Source organism: Alosa alosa, chromosome 7 (assembly GCF_017589495.1).
Source record: "Alosa alosa isolate M-15738 ecotype Scorff River chromosome 7, AALO_Geno_1.1, whole genome shotgun sequence".
In the NCBI taxonomy this organism is placed as follows: Eukaryota; Metazoa; Chordata; class Actinopteri; order Clupeiformes; family Clupeidae; genus Alosa; species Alosa alosa.
This window is the reverse complement of record NC_063195.1, coordinates 13,591,749-13,608,175: the sequence shown is the minus strand read 5'-3', so window position 1 is coordinate 13,608,175 and position 16,427 is coordinate 13,591,749. Positions and strand designations below refer to the sequence as shown.

The following is a 16,427-nucleotide window of genomic DNA, read 5'->3' as shown; positions in this document are numbered from 1 at the left end:
GTTGAGTTTAATGTCGACATGGCGACATTAAAAAGTCGATATCGTCAAGATTAAAGTCGATATTACATTTCAACTTTATTCTCGAAATGTCGAGTTTAATGTTGACATGACGACTTTAAAGTCGACATGTCGAGTTTAATCTCGTCATGGCAAAAATATTTTTTTCCTTCATGTGTGGCCCTAATACTCCGTCGTATGGATGACTATCCCGCCGCCTTTGTCCGCTTTTTGGATGATGATGGTTGCGTCTTTTTGCAGGTTCTTCAAAGCGTCCCTTTTAGAGATAGTCAGATTGTTCTTTTGTTCCCTTTCAAATGTCTTCTTTTCTTTGAGCAAACAGTCAATGTCGTGTTCAACCAGACGGCAGAACGTGTTCACTGATGGGTTTTGTATCTGGGGTGTGAATGTACTCTTGGGTTTAAATCTTGGTGCTTGTGTTATTGGATTTTGTGGAGCAGAGCCAAAAAAGCCTTTCAGCTTAATGTTTCTTAAAAATTTAAACAGTTCAATCTTAACTAAAAATGGGTTGATCTTTGGAGATGGAACAAATGATAAACCCTTCTTAAGGACGTCTTCTTGTTCAGTAGTGAGTGTTTTTTCCGATAGGTTAAACACTAGCTGTTCATTCTCTTTATTGGCTTCAATGCACTGAATATGGTTGGAAATCACTTGCCTCTTCCGCTGCCCCCTTGAGCCGCTCCTGGTGGGTCGCGACCGGGTCTTTTGGTCCTTGATTTGCTTCTCATGGATCGTTCGGATTCCAAAAAAGATACCGCAGAAGAGGAGGAGGATACCATTGAAGAGATGGAAGCTGTGTGTCGCCGGCCTTGGTGGCGTGGATCACGTGGAGGTCTTACTGGTCTGTTGGATAGCCATCTGTAGATGTTGTTGTCTTTGTAATCCATCGTGTCACAACGAAATTGTCGGAGCTTGAATTTCAATAGCTCGTCCCGAAAGGTGTCCACTTGTTCTTTTAGTTTCTTCTGCATCACTTCAAGGTCTTTCTTGCTGTGGCTTTCCTCAATTTCTTTCATGCAGTCTTGGATGGAGCTTTTTGTACTATGCAGATCTTTGGTTGCCTGCTCTACAACTAAGAGCATGAGGTTCATTGAGCAGTGATTGAGGATCTCGCACCACTTTTCACAAAACTGTGGATCATCTCTGCCGATGGTCGGGGCTTTTTCTATCCTTAAACCTCTTGGTATCCTCCCGCTCCTATAGTATTCGCTCAGAGTCTTCGCAAAGTCTTCACAAAGATAGAATTGATCGCATGATAAATCAAGGGCTAGCCATGAAATGGTTAACAGAACAAGAATCTAAGTTCCTGACTAACAAGAACCCAGTCACACCATTATTGTATGCGTTACCTAAAATACACAAATCCGTGATGGACCCTCCATACCGTCCTATTGTGTCAGGGATTTTGTGTACAATAACAATCCTTTTATACATCTTGTAAAACTTTGGGTAAGATACATTGATGACTGTTTTTTGATTTGGAAAGGTAATGAGACCGAGCTATTGGAGTTCACACATTTTTTTGAACTCAAGACTAGAGACTATCACATTTTCATCAGAGAGGGATTTGGAGTCAATACATTTTTTAGATGTTTTAATATTGAAACAACACAATCGGATATCCACCACAGTATTTTGTAAAGAGACCGACAAAAACACGTTGTTGAGTGCAGACAGCCACCATCCAGTGCCGCTGAAAAGAGGGTTGCCGCTTAGCCAATTATACCGGGTCCGACGTATCTGCGATACAGACGAGGAATTTGAAAAACAGTCAATAACTTTGCTTAACCGATTCCGATCACGGGGGTACCTGAAGAATGGTTGACCCCAGCTTATGAGAAAGTAAGATCATCGCAAAGATCAGAATTACTATCGAAGAAAGGAAAAAAAACAGACACGTCCTTTTCAGTGAACTACGACTCACATACAACAAATTATCAAGACCTATCAAATCAATTGTGAATACACATTGGCATATTCTAACAACAGACACCTCTTTGAATAACACATTTGCTGCTCCACCTCTCTTCACTCATAAAAGGTTGAGTAACTTAAATAATCTATTGGTAAGGTCGGACGTCATTCGCACAGGGAAGCCCTCCTTCATCAAGGGGTGCTTCCCTTGCAGAAATTGTGCTGCTTGTCCACACATGTTAAAAACCAATACGTTCAGCTGCTTTCACACGGGAGAATTGTACAAAATAGATTCATTATCTTCTACGAAAAACGTAATTTATCTTTTGCAATGCCCTTGCCAGTTATTATATGTTGGGAAAACATTGCGACAATTAAGAACAAGACTGAGTGAACATAAATCAGCCATTCGTAGGAATGATATAACTTCACCTGTAGCAAGACACTTCATAGAAAAAAATCACACTTTAGAAGATCTGAAATGCACGTTTGGTTCTAGCCTGGCTAGCGCCACCACTTCTCAACGAGACGTGGTCTGGGAACCAAACGTTAATTTTCTCGTATTTGAAGAAAATGCCCAGATCCGTTTATTGGGTGCCACGGATGTCTATAAATGCGTCTGTGCATAGCTCATCATCGTCTTGCTTTCCCCCTTGTTCTGTGATTGTTCCCCTATCTCAGGCGAAAATTTGCTCCATGGTCTCCAGGCTGCCTTAGCAGCGTGAATCAAATCGCGCGCAAGGCAGCATGGGAACACCCAGGCTGATTCATAGCTATAACACAGAATATGCTGTGGCTGTACAAAAATCATCAACAATGGTCTAGATTGCTGGCACTCTAGGACAAAGCTCCCGAAAACAGCTTGGCATTCAATGAGTTAAGACTACACATCCTGTTCCACTACTTCCTCTGTCCACAACTGTTCCAAAATAAAAGTCCTCACCACAATAATTCACTGTTAAACAAGTTAAATCATTTAAACTATCCACCTATTTAACTGTTCAGTCATTCCAACTATATTAAATCACCACCTACCTAGCAACCAACACAGAAACCACCTCAAGTACCTAGCAACAGCCTAGCAACCTTGTCAAATACCCTAGCAACAGCCTAGCAACCACTTCCACAGTTACAACCTAGCAACCAATATAGCAACCAATGAGTTTAACGTAGCAAACAGCATAGCAACCACCACAACTGACTTAGCAACAGCCTAGCAACCATGTCAAATACCCTAGCAACAGCCTAGCAACCACCACAATGTCAACCTAGCAACCACCATAGCAACCAACAGGATTACCCAAACAACCAGCATAGCAACCACTTAATTTGGCATAACAACCAACATATGTAACCTAGCAACACTATTGTAACTACATCATATTTTTTTGCATTTTCATATATTAAATCACCACCTACCTAGCAACCAACACAGCAACCACCTAGCAACCAAGTCAAATACCCTAGCAACAGCCTAGTAACCACTTCCACAGTTACAGCCTAGCAACCAATATAGCAACCACTGAGTTTAACCTAGCAAACAGCATAGCAACCACCACAACTGACTTAGCAACAGCCTAGCAACCATATCAAATACCCTAGCAACAGCCAAGCAACCATGCCAAATACCCTAGCAACAGCCTAGCAACCACTTCCACAACTAACCTAGCAACAGTTTAGCAACCACCTCAAGTACCATAGCAACAGCCTAGAAACCATGTCAAATACCCTAGCAACAGCCTAGCAACCATGTAAACTACACTAGCAACAGCCTAGCAATCACTTCCACAGTTACAACCTAGCAACCAATATAGCAACCAATGAGTTTAACCTAGCAACCAGCATAGAAACCACCACAACTAACCTAACAACAGCCTAGCAACCACCTCAAGTACCATAGCAACAGCCTAGCAACCTTTTCAAATACCCTAGCAACAACCTAGCAACAGCCTAGCAACCATGTCAAATACCCTAGCAACAGCATAGCAACCACCATAACTACCCTAGCAACAGCCTAGCAACCACCTCAAGTACCCTAGCAACAGGCTAGCGATAATTTAAAATACCCTAGCAACCACCATAGCAACCAACAGGATTACCCAAGCAACCAGCATGTCAATTTAGCAACCACCATAGCAACCAACAGGATTACCCAAGCAACCAGCATAGCAACCACTTAATCTGGCATAACAACCAACATATGTAACCAAGCAACACTGTTGTAACTACATCATATTTTTTTGCATTTTCATGAACTGGTAATTCCTTGGGAATTGCATTTCTAGTATCAATGCCATCTATGTATACACCATTGTGGTGTTGTATTGTCTGATGACATAAGAGAGAAGAAATGCACTGATTGGGCCCTGACCAGAAATGCACTGATTGGGCCCTGACTGATTGGGCTCTTGGCCAATTGATGTTCACAATAGCAGCTATGTAGAAAACCTAGAGATTAGTAGGCTATGTGAGTTGCATAGGCTTTTTGATGAATGTAAGAACTACAGTACAGTGATGCTTCTGTAAGGCTTTGTGGTTTTGTATTGTTTGATGACATAAGAGAAACAAATGCACTGATTGGGCCCTGACCAGGTTTGGTCAATTGAAGTTTTCAATGACAGCTATGTAGCCTGCCCTATTTGTCATTTGCACTAATTGAGCTATGTAAGAAGTATAATGGATATATGTTCAGTTGTTTACCAATAAACAACGTGGAAGAAATTTTCCTTGTCTTAATTTATTGATAATACTGAAAAAATGTAGGCATGACAGAATTACAGTTATGCCGCTTACATAATGTAGACTAATAGTCTACATTATGTAAGCGGCATGACTATAGTGCTTTATTAATGTTTCATGACTGGATAGAGACTTAAGGAAAATTATGTAGACAAGCAATATCATTTTAAAATCCTAATGATCAGCCTACTTATTTGTATATCCCACAGCTGACATGGAATGTTATTTTTTTTGTTCTAACCGGTTCAGGAATGTCAATTTTAGGGTTGAACCGAACACCGGAAATGTTTAAATACTGTTTCTGTTCGGAACAAACCAATTGGGAAAAATTCTGGTTCAAAGCCCTGATTATAAGTAAGCACTAGTATTGACAGATGGTATATCCTAGCTAAGGTCTCCCCTGTACTGTAGCTTACATGTTAGTTTGCTGTAGTTTAGCTCTGTAGCTTATTATATTGGTGTAAGTTGCTTTGGATAAAACTAAATGTTAATTATGCCTTCCATGAGTCAGCAGGTTATGTAATGAATGTCAAAATAATTTTCACAAAATAAATACTCACTGTCAACAGGAAGCTGCATATTATTTCTTTGTCTTCATAAGAGATCTGGACACAACAATTAGTTCTGCTTAGAAATGCATGCACATCTTCATGAAAAATACATGAAGACTTTTGGTTCCAAAACGCTATATCCACCATTTAATGAATTTTCATAAATATATATTTTTTACATTTTGTCTTCAAAGTAATTGTAGAAGAACTGTGATTGGGTATTGTCATTTGATTTATTTTTCTTTACTCAGCCTAACTTGTTTTTAAAATGGAGTGAATGTTTTTAAAAACGGAATTTTGCGTTTTGGAACCAAAGTCTTCACTTACTTTACTTTACTATTAGCTTTGATTTGGCAAAATGGTCTGATCTGTCTTTGCAAGGATCATCAGTGAGGGTTTAATAGTATGTGGCCCAAGTTTGAGAACAGAGTCTCCCGCCGAAAACTCTGTCAAGGTGGGGAGACTGATGTGGGCGAGACCTCTCTGATGAAGTGAATTTGAATAGCCTACACCAATCACTGGCACCCAGCATTGAATTCTGATCGATCTGTTCATATTCTTGTCCATTTTCCAAATCACAGTGAGTGCAGCCTATGTCAAAGTGCCCTGGCTCTCACAGTGTATAACAGTAGTGAGAACCGGATAAATCAACAATCAACAATTTCCTCTAATATCGTCTTTGTTGCCTTCATGGTTTCCTTTTAAACGTTTCTGATATTTAAAAGGAGATATCAATCATCATCAACAATGTCAAGCCAGCTGGAACCTGAAACTCGTTTTCTCTTCGCACAAGAGTGCAAATCAGTTTGCAGTAAACCTACTATTTATTTAATGTTGGTCCTTCCTCTGTCTCTTGGTTCTCTAGGCTACACACAGTGCATGATGCGTGTGGTGGTAGCAGCAGCACTGATCACTGTGCTCTGCCCGCTTGTGTCCACTATGTCAAGTAATTTCAAGTCAAAGAGGCAAAGTCCGAGTCAAGTCTCGGGTGAATAGTATTCAAGTCCAAGTCATGCTGAATTTTATCAAGTCGAGTCATTAATATCATTACTCCAAGTCATGTGACTCGAGTCCACACATGTCTGGTGCAGACTATGACTAACTTACAGTCTGTCAGTGATAGACAGACATACACAAATGAGGCCCTAATTTATTATGTCTTTGATCACACTTGGACTTGCGTAGTAGGCCTAAACTTAAAAGAACAAAAAAAAAAAACAATCGACACTAAGAGTTTCTTGGATAGTAATCATAATGAGCAAAAGGGCACTTACAGGTCAGACAGAAGAACACGATCCCTTAGAAGTCAGAAAGGTTCGTAAGAATCGAGGAAATATCAAATGCTGAGTGTTAAAAGCAAAGTGTGACATGGATTAAGAACATTCCTGGACTGGATTGGATCATGACAATAAAAGGAAGACATGATCAACTTTATTATCTGCACTTCCAGGTAATTTTGATCAACTAGAGCAGTGTTTCTCAAACTTTTTCAGACAAAGGACCACTTAAACAATAAAAAAAAAGTCACAGACCACTAGCTAAAAAAAAAAAACAGTAGACCTTCTTCAACAGTAGCCTATATTACACAATAGGCCTACTCACTGAACCACCTTGCTTACTGTTTTTGCCCCTTGCTTATTGTGTCAGAGGATTCATATGATTTAAACTGGCGTAGCTTACATAGGCGGCGTTGCAAGATTTACATACAAATTGGTTCAATATTGCAACTATTGCAATTACCACGTTTGCTCGTGGACCACTTGAGATAGCTTGCGGACCACGCGTGGTCCCCAGACCACACTTTTGGGGCAGCCGTGGCCTACTGGTTAGCGCTTCGGACTTGTAACCGGAGGGTTGCCGGTTCGAACCCCGACCAGTAGGCACGGCTGAAGTGCCCTTGAGCAAGGCACCTAACTCCTCACTGCTCCCCGAGCGCCGCTGTTGTTGCAGGCAGCTCACTGCGGCGGGATTAGTGTGTGCTTCACTTCACTGTGTGCTGAGTGTGTTTCACTAATTCACGGATTGGGATAAATGCAGAGACCAAATTTCCCTCACGGGATCAAAAGAGTATATATACTTATACTTACTATACCCAGGTAAAAAAAAAAAACTATTAAAAGTATACTTTTTGAAAGTACAGTTTGTACTTTTTTTGTCAAATCCAAGTGTAATTAAGTGTATTGAATTATGTATTAAGTTCAACTTAATACCAACTTGACTATACTTTGAGTGTAATTAGTGTGCAACAACTTTTTTCAAACTTTAAGTGTTCTTAAGTACATTATACAAAAACAGATTTTATGAGCATTCGGAACACAGTCGCAGTACAATTTTGTAACATTCCAAGTGTATTGGAAATGTACTTAAAAGGCATTACAGTATAACTAATAATAGTGTAGTAGTGTATTTTGAATACACTCTTAGCATCCTCAATTCTATTCATTTGGCATGCTTCTGTAATATTTTAAATTAACTTCAAATGTACTTCCTGACTACAATAAGTGCCTTGAAAGTTTGCAGTTATGTTAATAAAAGTATAGTCTTAAGATACTTTAAGCATTATAAAGGCATGCAATGAATGAAAACAAAACATAATATTCATCCATAACAAAAGTAAAACATTTTTCTGAAAGTTATGGATCTCTTGAGCATATCTTTTCAAGTTGGATGTGGTAACGCGATAAAACATGCATTTGGGCATTTTATATTATTTCACATGCAGAGATATTTCGAGTGGCTGTTTGGAGCGCTGGTCAGATTCCTCCTCGCTCGCAGCATTTTCTTCCATGCTTGGGGAGCAGTTTCCTCTGAGTGCACACGCGCAGAGAATTTGCGCGCACGCATTTAATATATACGTGTGTGAAATAATATATAATATAATACACCCGAATGCATGTTTTATCGCGCAAATGCTTTTTGCCACTATTGTGTCGCGATACTCTGCAGCCTCATTGGTAGACCATCAATTCAAAATGCTGATTTCATGAAAAACAAAAGTTGTTTACCCTCCTAGGTGAGAGAATTTGCCATCTAAGCTTGAAATTGTTTACTGGACACCCAGCCTACAAGCCAACAACTTAACAGTCTAACATGGCTAAATTTGTAATGCATGATCATTTATTGCTTATTTGTTTGCAAAGTCTTCTGGCCCAGAAAGAAAACCATGGTGGTTACGGATCATGGCTGAGGAGGAAAGGTACAGCTGGTAGAGAGTGAGTGAACTTCCCTCCCAACACTGAGATGTGGTGGCAAAAGCTGTGGTAGCTAGCTTCCTTACTAGAACACCATCTTCCAGTCTAAGATGCATAACGTTTTCAGTGGCAACCCGGGGCTGGACAGCAGTCAAATGCATTGACCTTGGTATTAGAGAATTTGTCTCTGTTGTCTGTGAACAGAAAGAAGATGGACAACATTTTAAAGATAAACAATATTTTACACAGAAATCCATTGGCAATGATGAGATTAATTCAGATTATCTGTACCTATTTGACATTTACTTTTTATGGGTCAAATTGGTATTGACACCATCTGTTTGCCATCCTGGTATGGGTAGACCTGGCCAGGTAGTCTTTCCTTAAAGCGTTGTGCACCTTGGCACCGATATGAGTGCAACCACCCTGTTTTCTGCATTTGATTACCTTAGATTCCTTTGTTTCCAATACAACCGTATTATCGTTTTCGGGTCAAATGGCATTTTAAATGGGAGTCGTAGGGGCACTAGCCTACTATTTTGATGCATGAATCAAAATCATCATGTATCAAAATAGTTCTGCCCCTACGACTCCCATTCAAAATGGCATTTGACCCAGAAACAACAATACAGTCAAGCTTAATGGTGGCGCTTCTGACTTAAGTATGCTTTCAAACAAAAGTTTGACCAGGTACATTCACAAAAAGACCCTAGGTTGCATTTTGGCTTGAGTTATGCTTTAAGAGTAATGGGGCAAGGTCCTGGATGAAGAATATTTACCTTTACTGCTGATTATTTGAGGCGTTCAGACATCTCGGTTTCAAAACTGTCCAGGAACACCTGTAAAAACATAGTTAGGCTACAGATTAAAACTAGGTAAATTACAAACACTACCATGAAATGAACTTGAATGCTCTGTCAAACACGAATAATTAAAAAAATCTAAATCTATCGCATAAACCAAGACATAATATCAATAGCACTAACTTAGTAGAACACCAGGTTTAATTCCCCCTCTAATATCAATGGTGGAAAAAAACGTTCTACTTCATAAAATGCATGTAATTTGTCCTGACTCATTTTAAAAGATGTCTCCACGATTAAATAAAAAAAACAGCTACAGTGTCATTAGCATGCCTAATGAATGTGAAGTGTGACTAGCCTAGCACCATCCTCCTTTCTGTGAGGTAGCCTACACCACACATAATACTAAAGAACATTGGTGAACTTTAGGCAAGCGTTGCTTAATAAAGAACACACTTTCTTCCATCATAGTTTGTCTAACGTTAACGTTAGTGCTAGCCAACGCTTGTCAATAATCCCACAAACACAAAGCAGGCTAGTCTAATGTAGTTTTCTTCTTGATAGGGATCTGGGTCGACATTTATGACCGTTATTTATGACCGACGTTTATTAATGTTAGCTAAATTAGCTAACGTGATCTGGCATTGCTAGCTTGTACTAGCAAGGATAAAAACAAACTCTTGAAAGATTGCTAAGCCATCAATTTAACTTCTCCAAAGACTACCGAAGGTCATAAAGAGTAAGCTACATCAGAATCATTTAACAATATGCTTCAATATGATGGGACTCACCTGATAACGAATAACTTGGCACTTTAGATCCAACTGGCTTCAGCCCTTGTTATCTCATATGACGAGTCCTTCTGGCTCTGTAAGACCAGTCTCTGGCATGACTAGAATTTATGGTATCTTTAATTTGGACAAACCTGTAACCTTATACGGACCGTAAACGTATGCGGCTGACATATCAGGCCTAAAGGCTACACACATTAGTATTTTATTAAAGGTGAGATGACTATGAAACTATACAAACAATGTATTAGGTCTACCAAAAAAATATACTTTCCATAAGTACACTATATTACAACTCTAAGTATTAGTAATTTAATACACTTAAACTAAATAAACTTCTTTACCATTTAAAATACACTAACAACAAAGTACACTTTTGAAAAGTACATTACAAAAACACTTTGAATATTGCACAATAAGTATATTTAATTTTAGTACACTGAAGTTGAACTTAATAACATCTACATTGAAGTATACTTTCTAAAAGTACACATTAAACCTACTTTACATAAAGTACAAAAAGTGTAAGCACACTCTAAGTATTAGCAATTTAATACACTTAAACTAAATAAACTTATTTACCATTTAAAATACACTAACAACAAAGTACACTTTTGAAAAGTACATTACAAAAACACTTTGAATATTGCACAATAAGTATGTTTAATTTTAGTACACTGAAGTTGAACTTAATAACATCTACTTTGAAGTATACTTTCTCAAAGTACACATTAAACATACTTTACATAAAGTACAAAAAGTGTAAGCATACTTGCTTTGTACTTCATATACTTTAATCATATTTCTAACACACTAAAGTATACTACTTTTTTACCTGGGTACTTATACTTGAACAGGAAACCCAGAGTTTCCCTCTGCTCAGGGTTATTAACAAACGCAGATGTTACTCCTGATGCTACCTGGGTAAGCCAGTAAACTTGCTTTGTATACCCCTCATGAGGATGTGGATGTAAGTACTTATACTTTGAGAAACACTGAACTAAAGGGCCATTCAGAGAGTGCTGCCTTCTTCTGCCTCTTGATTTGGCTCCAGTCCGAAAAAACTCACGGGTTCTGTCCTGGCTCGATTCCTTCACCAAGGTTTATGCAGTTCAAACGTCTAGATTTGTTTTGTGTGTAATATTGCCCATAGACAAAAAGAGCAACCAACCAACAACAATAAAACTAACGCTCTTGGTTGGGGTAATATTGCACCAATTATGGTTCCCTCCAGACAACTTTGTCAGTTAAGGCTTGATTTTTAAAAGACTGAACTTGTGACTTACTTTAGTTTATATTTTTCATTTTGATATATCATCTGCTAGATGTATTATTTTAAGGACTTGTTCTTTTGTTTTAATGAATAACAGTAAAATAATGTTGGTTGAAATTGCATCAGTGTGCACCATATTGTTCCATGAAGAGCCTCATAGTTGTGGATTGAGGTCATGCATAATCTGACTGCAGAACATAGACTGGTCTTTGTGTGTTATTACTGGTCCGTCATTGTCCTCTGTGTGTGTGTGTGTGTGTGTGTGTGTGTGTGTGTGTGTGAGAGAGAGAGAGAGAGAGAGAGAGAGAGAGAGAGAGTGTGTGGTGCAAATGTGTCAGTGTCAAGAGTGAATTTGAGTCTGTGTGTGTATGTGTGTGCATGCATGTCAATCTTGTGTGTGTGTGTGTGTGTGAGTTGTGTGCTCTGTGTGTCTTTGGCACGTGCACACAACAGTCAAAGTGGGAGGTGTTGTGAACTATGAAGAAGTCTGAAAGATGATCTTAGTGAAACATTAATAAACATGCAATCATTAACCCACAGAACACCCACAATGCATTTCACTGCAGCCGTGCCGACACTTGGCCAAGTGTTCTGTTTATCTCTTTATCTCTCTCACCCTCATTCACGCCTCCTCTCCTTTCTTTCTCTCATTCACGCCTCCTCTCCTCTCCTTCTCTCATCCACCCTCCTCTCCTCTCCTCTCATTCACGTCTCCTCTCTCCCCCTCTGATGCTGTAAACTTTTATTCACAAATGGGATGATCATAATGGACAATTTAGTCAGATTATAGCACAGAGTTTATTGCACTTTTCATGAAAAGCAATATGTGTATGAGTTGCATCTATTGAACAATGTGAGTAATAACTCAACTGTAATGAAGAAAATATTTCATACTTGTCATAATAAAACCTGTTAATTTGTAGGCACACCTTTTATACCATATGTTTACACCCTATATGTTGCATTGCACATATATCATTTAACACTAGAAAATTGGCCTGAGAGTCCCAAGTTAAATTATATAAAATAAGTCATCATCTTTTATTTGTTACATCACACCTTTAAGACAAATAACACATTATTTGTGTGTAATATTATTTGTGTTTGTTATATCACTTTCAAACAAACACACACTAAAACAAATAAACAAAAAATAAAAAAGAGAGCTGTTTCTTGACACTTACAAAATGTATTTTGACAAGCTGCCAGTTCAGTGCTGTACTTTGTTAATCACATGACCCTGACAAAAAATGCTGTCATTATAATGTACACCACACTGTTTATCGCAAACCTAACTTTAAGTAGGCAATCACGCAGGTGCATGCACACACATACATACACACACACACACATTATGTTTCTCTCCTCTTCCCATTAAGTCAATCCCTGACGCTGCCTATCCTGAAATGCACTCTTTATCTGGCCTCCAAGAGGAAAAAAGAAACACCTAAGGTCAACCATCATTCTGAAAATAACCACCCCTCCCCCCCCAAAACCAAGCCTCTGTACTTATACTACACAAACTGTCAAATGGGAAATACCCCAGTTTTCCAAATCACCCCCCCCCCCTTCTCAGGTGTCTACTCTTTCCTTTCTCTGTGGCCTTCTTACAAATAATTACACCATCATTACCCTTTAAATGCCCTCACTCGGCCTAATAGCCTAATATGACCTTTTGACCTCCACAAGAAATACATCACTTCCTCTCACCTTCTCATAAAATGTGTCCTGTACCCCTTTCCCTCCTATACACATAACCACCAACATCCTCGTTCGGCCCCAATGTGTTCTTTCAACCTCTACAGTCATAACGCATCACTTCCTGTAACCTTCTGCTGACGTGCACCATAGAATACCTTCATCCACTTCACCTTCCCCGTCCCCCTGTCCACCATCCACCACCCGCCCTCCAACCCTCCCGCCTTAGACGTATTCTTTTTCCCTCTCGGACTCCGTCAGACGTACGCTTTCTCCTTCTTCCCCTCGGGCGGCGTGGGCTGCGGGTTGCCCTTCCCTCCCCCGTAGGCGGCAGCTGCCACTCCTCCCGAGGTCCCTCCCCTTCCTCCTCCGCCTACTCCTCCTCCGGTGGGCGGAGCCGAGCCCGCGTTGATCAGAGCCCCTCCCACCAGCGTGAGCAAGGCCACGCCCCACCCCAGGTAGAGGGCGGGCCCCAGCTCCCGCTTGAGCGGCGGCGCCACCGCCGGGTCGTAGAAGTCCCTGACCACCGCGTACGCCGTCCAGCACACGGGCACCAGGAACACCACCGCGGCCGCCGCGAACAACGCCCCGCCGACCCGCGCCAGCCGCGCCTTGGTCTCCCGCACGCCGATGTCGACGTCTCCGCCGTCGCCCAGGCAACGGGTGCACTTCATGCCCAGCACGGAGAGCCCGAGCGCCAGCACGCCCAGCAGGAGGGCGAGGAGCGCCAGGACGCGGCGCGCCTGGGTGCCCGCGGGCAGCGCCAGGCCCGAGTCGAAGCTCTTGCACTGGGTGTGGCCCGAGCCCGGGCGCACCAGGCAGCTCATCCACAGCCCCTCCCACTGGGCCTCGGCCACCACCAGCTCCCCGCCCACGAACGCCGACACGCGCCAGAAGGGGGCGGCGGTCACCAGGGCCTGGCCCACCCAGCCGGTCACCGCCAGGAGCACGCCCAGCACCTGCAGGCCCGTGGTGGCCATGGCAACAAGGACGACTTGGGAGTAGCGAGGGAGGAAGAGAGTGATGTGCAAGAGGTGGTGAAAGCTAGAGCAATGGAAGATGAAATAAAGAAAGAAGGAGAGAAAGAAAATACACGGAAAATGAAAGAGAAGGATCCAGGAGAGTGAGATTTTAGAAGTCTGTTGTTTGCATATCAGAGATGTTCCATTTCTCCATTGTCTTCATGCACTGCTGATGTTCTTTCTGCTGTTTGCAGTATCCATGTAGATACATAGATCTCTGGGAGGATGCTTACAGATTGAAGGAATGAGGATGGTGGGTAAGATGATGATGATGATGATGATGATGGTGATGGTGATGATGAAGGTGTTTTGAGTCTGAAGAGGCAAACCTCTGTCTCCATCTATATTAAAACAAAACCATACTGTAATCTCAATCAAACCAAACATGTTAATTATTCATGTATTCTATTCACCACTTGACGGTATTCACAATCAGGGAAAGGAAATGTTTTTTTTGTATCAAAAACTCAAATCAAACTCTTCAAATATTAAACAAAATCTAAATACAAATTCCACATTTATAATTGAAACAGTATATGTTTTAGTGTGACAATTTTAGGGGTTGTAGAAATATACTTGTCACTTAGTTACACGATCATTGAGAATACAATTTAAATTGACACATTAATATTTGATCTGTTATTAACAAGTATAACATGGCAACAATACTCACATAAGAAGAGATCAGGAGAGAGGAGTTTCCATGTCCAACAGTGAGCTGCTCTGACCGATGCTCTGTGTTTGTTGTGTGTGTGTGTGTATGTGTGTCTGGCACTCACTCTGTGGAAACTATCCAGCTGTGTAGGAGGATAGTAATGTTTGGCCAAGAAGGGAATACCATCTCTCTCTCTTCTCTCTCACACACTCACTCACTCACACACACAGCCACACGTGTGTATGCGCACGCACGCACACACACACACACACACACGCTGGGAGAGTGGGCTGCTACATTTGCAAATAGTATAATGCCAAGGGGACACACACACTGAGACACACACACACAGAATAAGCAACAGTGTCCTTCACACAGACCCTATGTTATTTTTTCCCCTTCTTTTTCCAACATATCTTTCCAACACAACTTTCAATTCAGCAAAAGTTTTATTTTATTGGTTTCTTTGACAAAACAAACAAAGACAAACTGTTCAGTTGAGAGGAACAGGCCTTCACCCTCCCCCCATGCCTGATATCCCTCCTCACTGTCACACAAGGAAACCCAGAACACGAACATGTGGATGCAAACGCTCAAGGCTTCTCTAATTTCAAACCAAAGGCCACGATGGGCAAACAAGGCAAGAACACAATGAAGACTAACACTGGACTAGGCTCAATCACTGAGCTTAGGCACACACACAGCGTCTTGCCCTCTCAGATCAAGTATATCACACAAAGAGAACTGGGTCTGGAAGCTTGAAAACAACATCAGTAAATAACTGCCATGCAATGTCTGCAACACGTTTCCGTCAATTCAATAACATGTAACAGGTGCCCGATTCCTTTTATTAGCATTTTAAACACTTACAGCCTCTCAAACTCAATTACTTATCTTTTAAAAGACTTATCGTTAGAGTCTTTGAGGGTTCAGGGCTGAAGAACTCTGCACATTGGCATCGACAGGAGAGTGCTGCAGTCCGTTGGATTTCATTCTCATATCTGAACTGAGCAGCATCTGGCATACTTTACACAGGCATTCACATACTTTAGCATCAGTTGTCAGTATTAAATATGTCCAGTAGATGGCACTATTTACCCTGAGATTCTTACAGTGAGTGTGTGAAACCACGTGATTTGACAGGAAACCATGGCAGATTTACACTACAGTAATTTTGCAGCAGTAATGCACTAGACAAATAGGCAAAGAAAAAGCACTAGGCAAAGATGCACTAGACAATCTTCTAACAATCTTCTAACTATCTAACAATCTTCAACAATCAAATCAGTAACAAAGCAGAAATTCTAGAGGAAAAGGTCTGCAATATGGTTGTCTTTCCAATGGAAATATCAGTGCCATGTTGACCTTTGTACCTCCAGAATCATTAAATTAAGTGGTATCAAAGTCTTTAGAGCAACGCCTAGTCACTTCTCAGCGTCAAGAGGAACATTATTTGTTAATAAAGTTGAAATAATTTCATACAACCTCTTTTTAGGTTATAATAATGCAAATGTGTCTTTTGGGCATGGAGGGGTAAATGATGATGATGAAACTTTATCCTATTTAACATTGTCATTTAATACACATCAGTGCAAGTTTGTAGATATCTTGTTTCTAGACATTCCACTTTCAACTTTAGATTACATTAGATGTTACATTAGATAGATGAGTTTAGACATTGTTATCTCTGATATTAGACATTGTTATCTCTGATATGAACAACGTCTGGCATGCTTAAAGCAGCACATAACAAGATTTGCTCTCGGGGTCCC

General features: G+C 40.6%; 2 protein-coding genes and 1 long non-coding RNA gene across 3 annotated transcripts in view; all 3 read right to left on the bottom strand.

The window, feature by feature from the left end:
* Window positions 1-6,552, bottom strand: part of LOC125298250 (GTPase IMAP family member 7-like) — a 32,149-nt gene extending 25,597 nt beyond the window's left edge. Inside the window, exons 1-2 of the mRNA XM_048248953.1 lie at window positions 6,497-6,552; window positions 5,232-5,276 (exon numbers count right to left, since the gene is read on the bottom strand). Coding sequence (XP_048104910.1) covers window positions 5,232-5,250 — 19 coding nt within the window. The 5' untranslated portion in view covers window positions 5,251-5,276; window positions 6,497-6,552. The remainder of the gene's footprint in view (window positions 1-5,231; window positions 5,277-6,496) is intronic.
* Window positions 6,553-8,534: 1,982 nt separating this feature from the next.
* LOC125298384 lies at window positions 8,535-10,089 on the bottom strand. Its single transcript, XR_007194198.1, has 3 exons — window positions 10,008-10,089; window positions 9,193-9,252; window positions 8,535-8,607 (listed from the first exon to the last, which is right to left on the bottom strand). It is a non-coding gene; the product is annotated as an uncharacterized LOC125298384 (long non-coding RNA).
* Window positions 10,090-12,863: 2,774 nt separating this feature from the next.
* LOC125298011 (claudin-9-like) lies at window positions 12,864-14,743 on the bottom strand. Its single transcript, XM_048248630.1, has 2 exons — window positions 14,674-14,743; window positions 12,864-14,341 (listed from the first exon to the last, which is right to left on the bottom strand). Exon 2 carries the CDS (start codon window positions 13,956-13,958, stop codon window positions 13,236-13,238), a length of 723 nt encoding a protein of 240 aa, XP_048104587.1. The 5' UTR covers window positions 13,959-14,341; window positions 14,674-14,743; the 3' UTR covers window positions 12,864-13,235.
* Window positions 14,744-16,427: the final 1,684 nt, after the last annotated feature.

Bases quoted from the DNA above. Each gene is read 5' to 3' on its own strand.
- LOC125298011 (XM_048248630.1), bottom strand. From the start codon at position 13,958: ATGGCCACCACGGGCCTGCAGGTGCTGGGCGTGCTCCTGGCGGTGACC.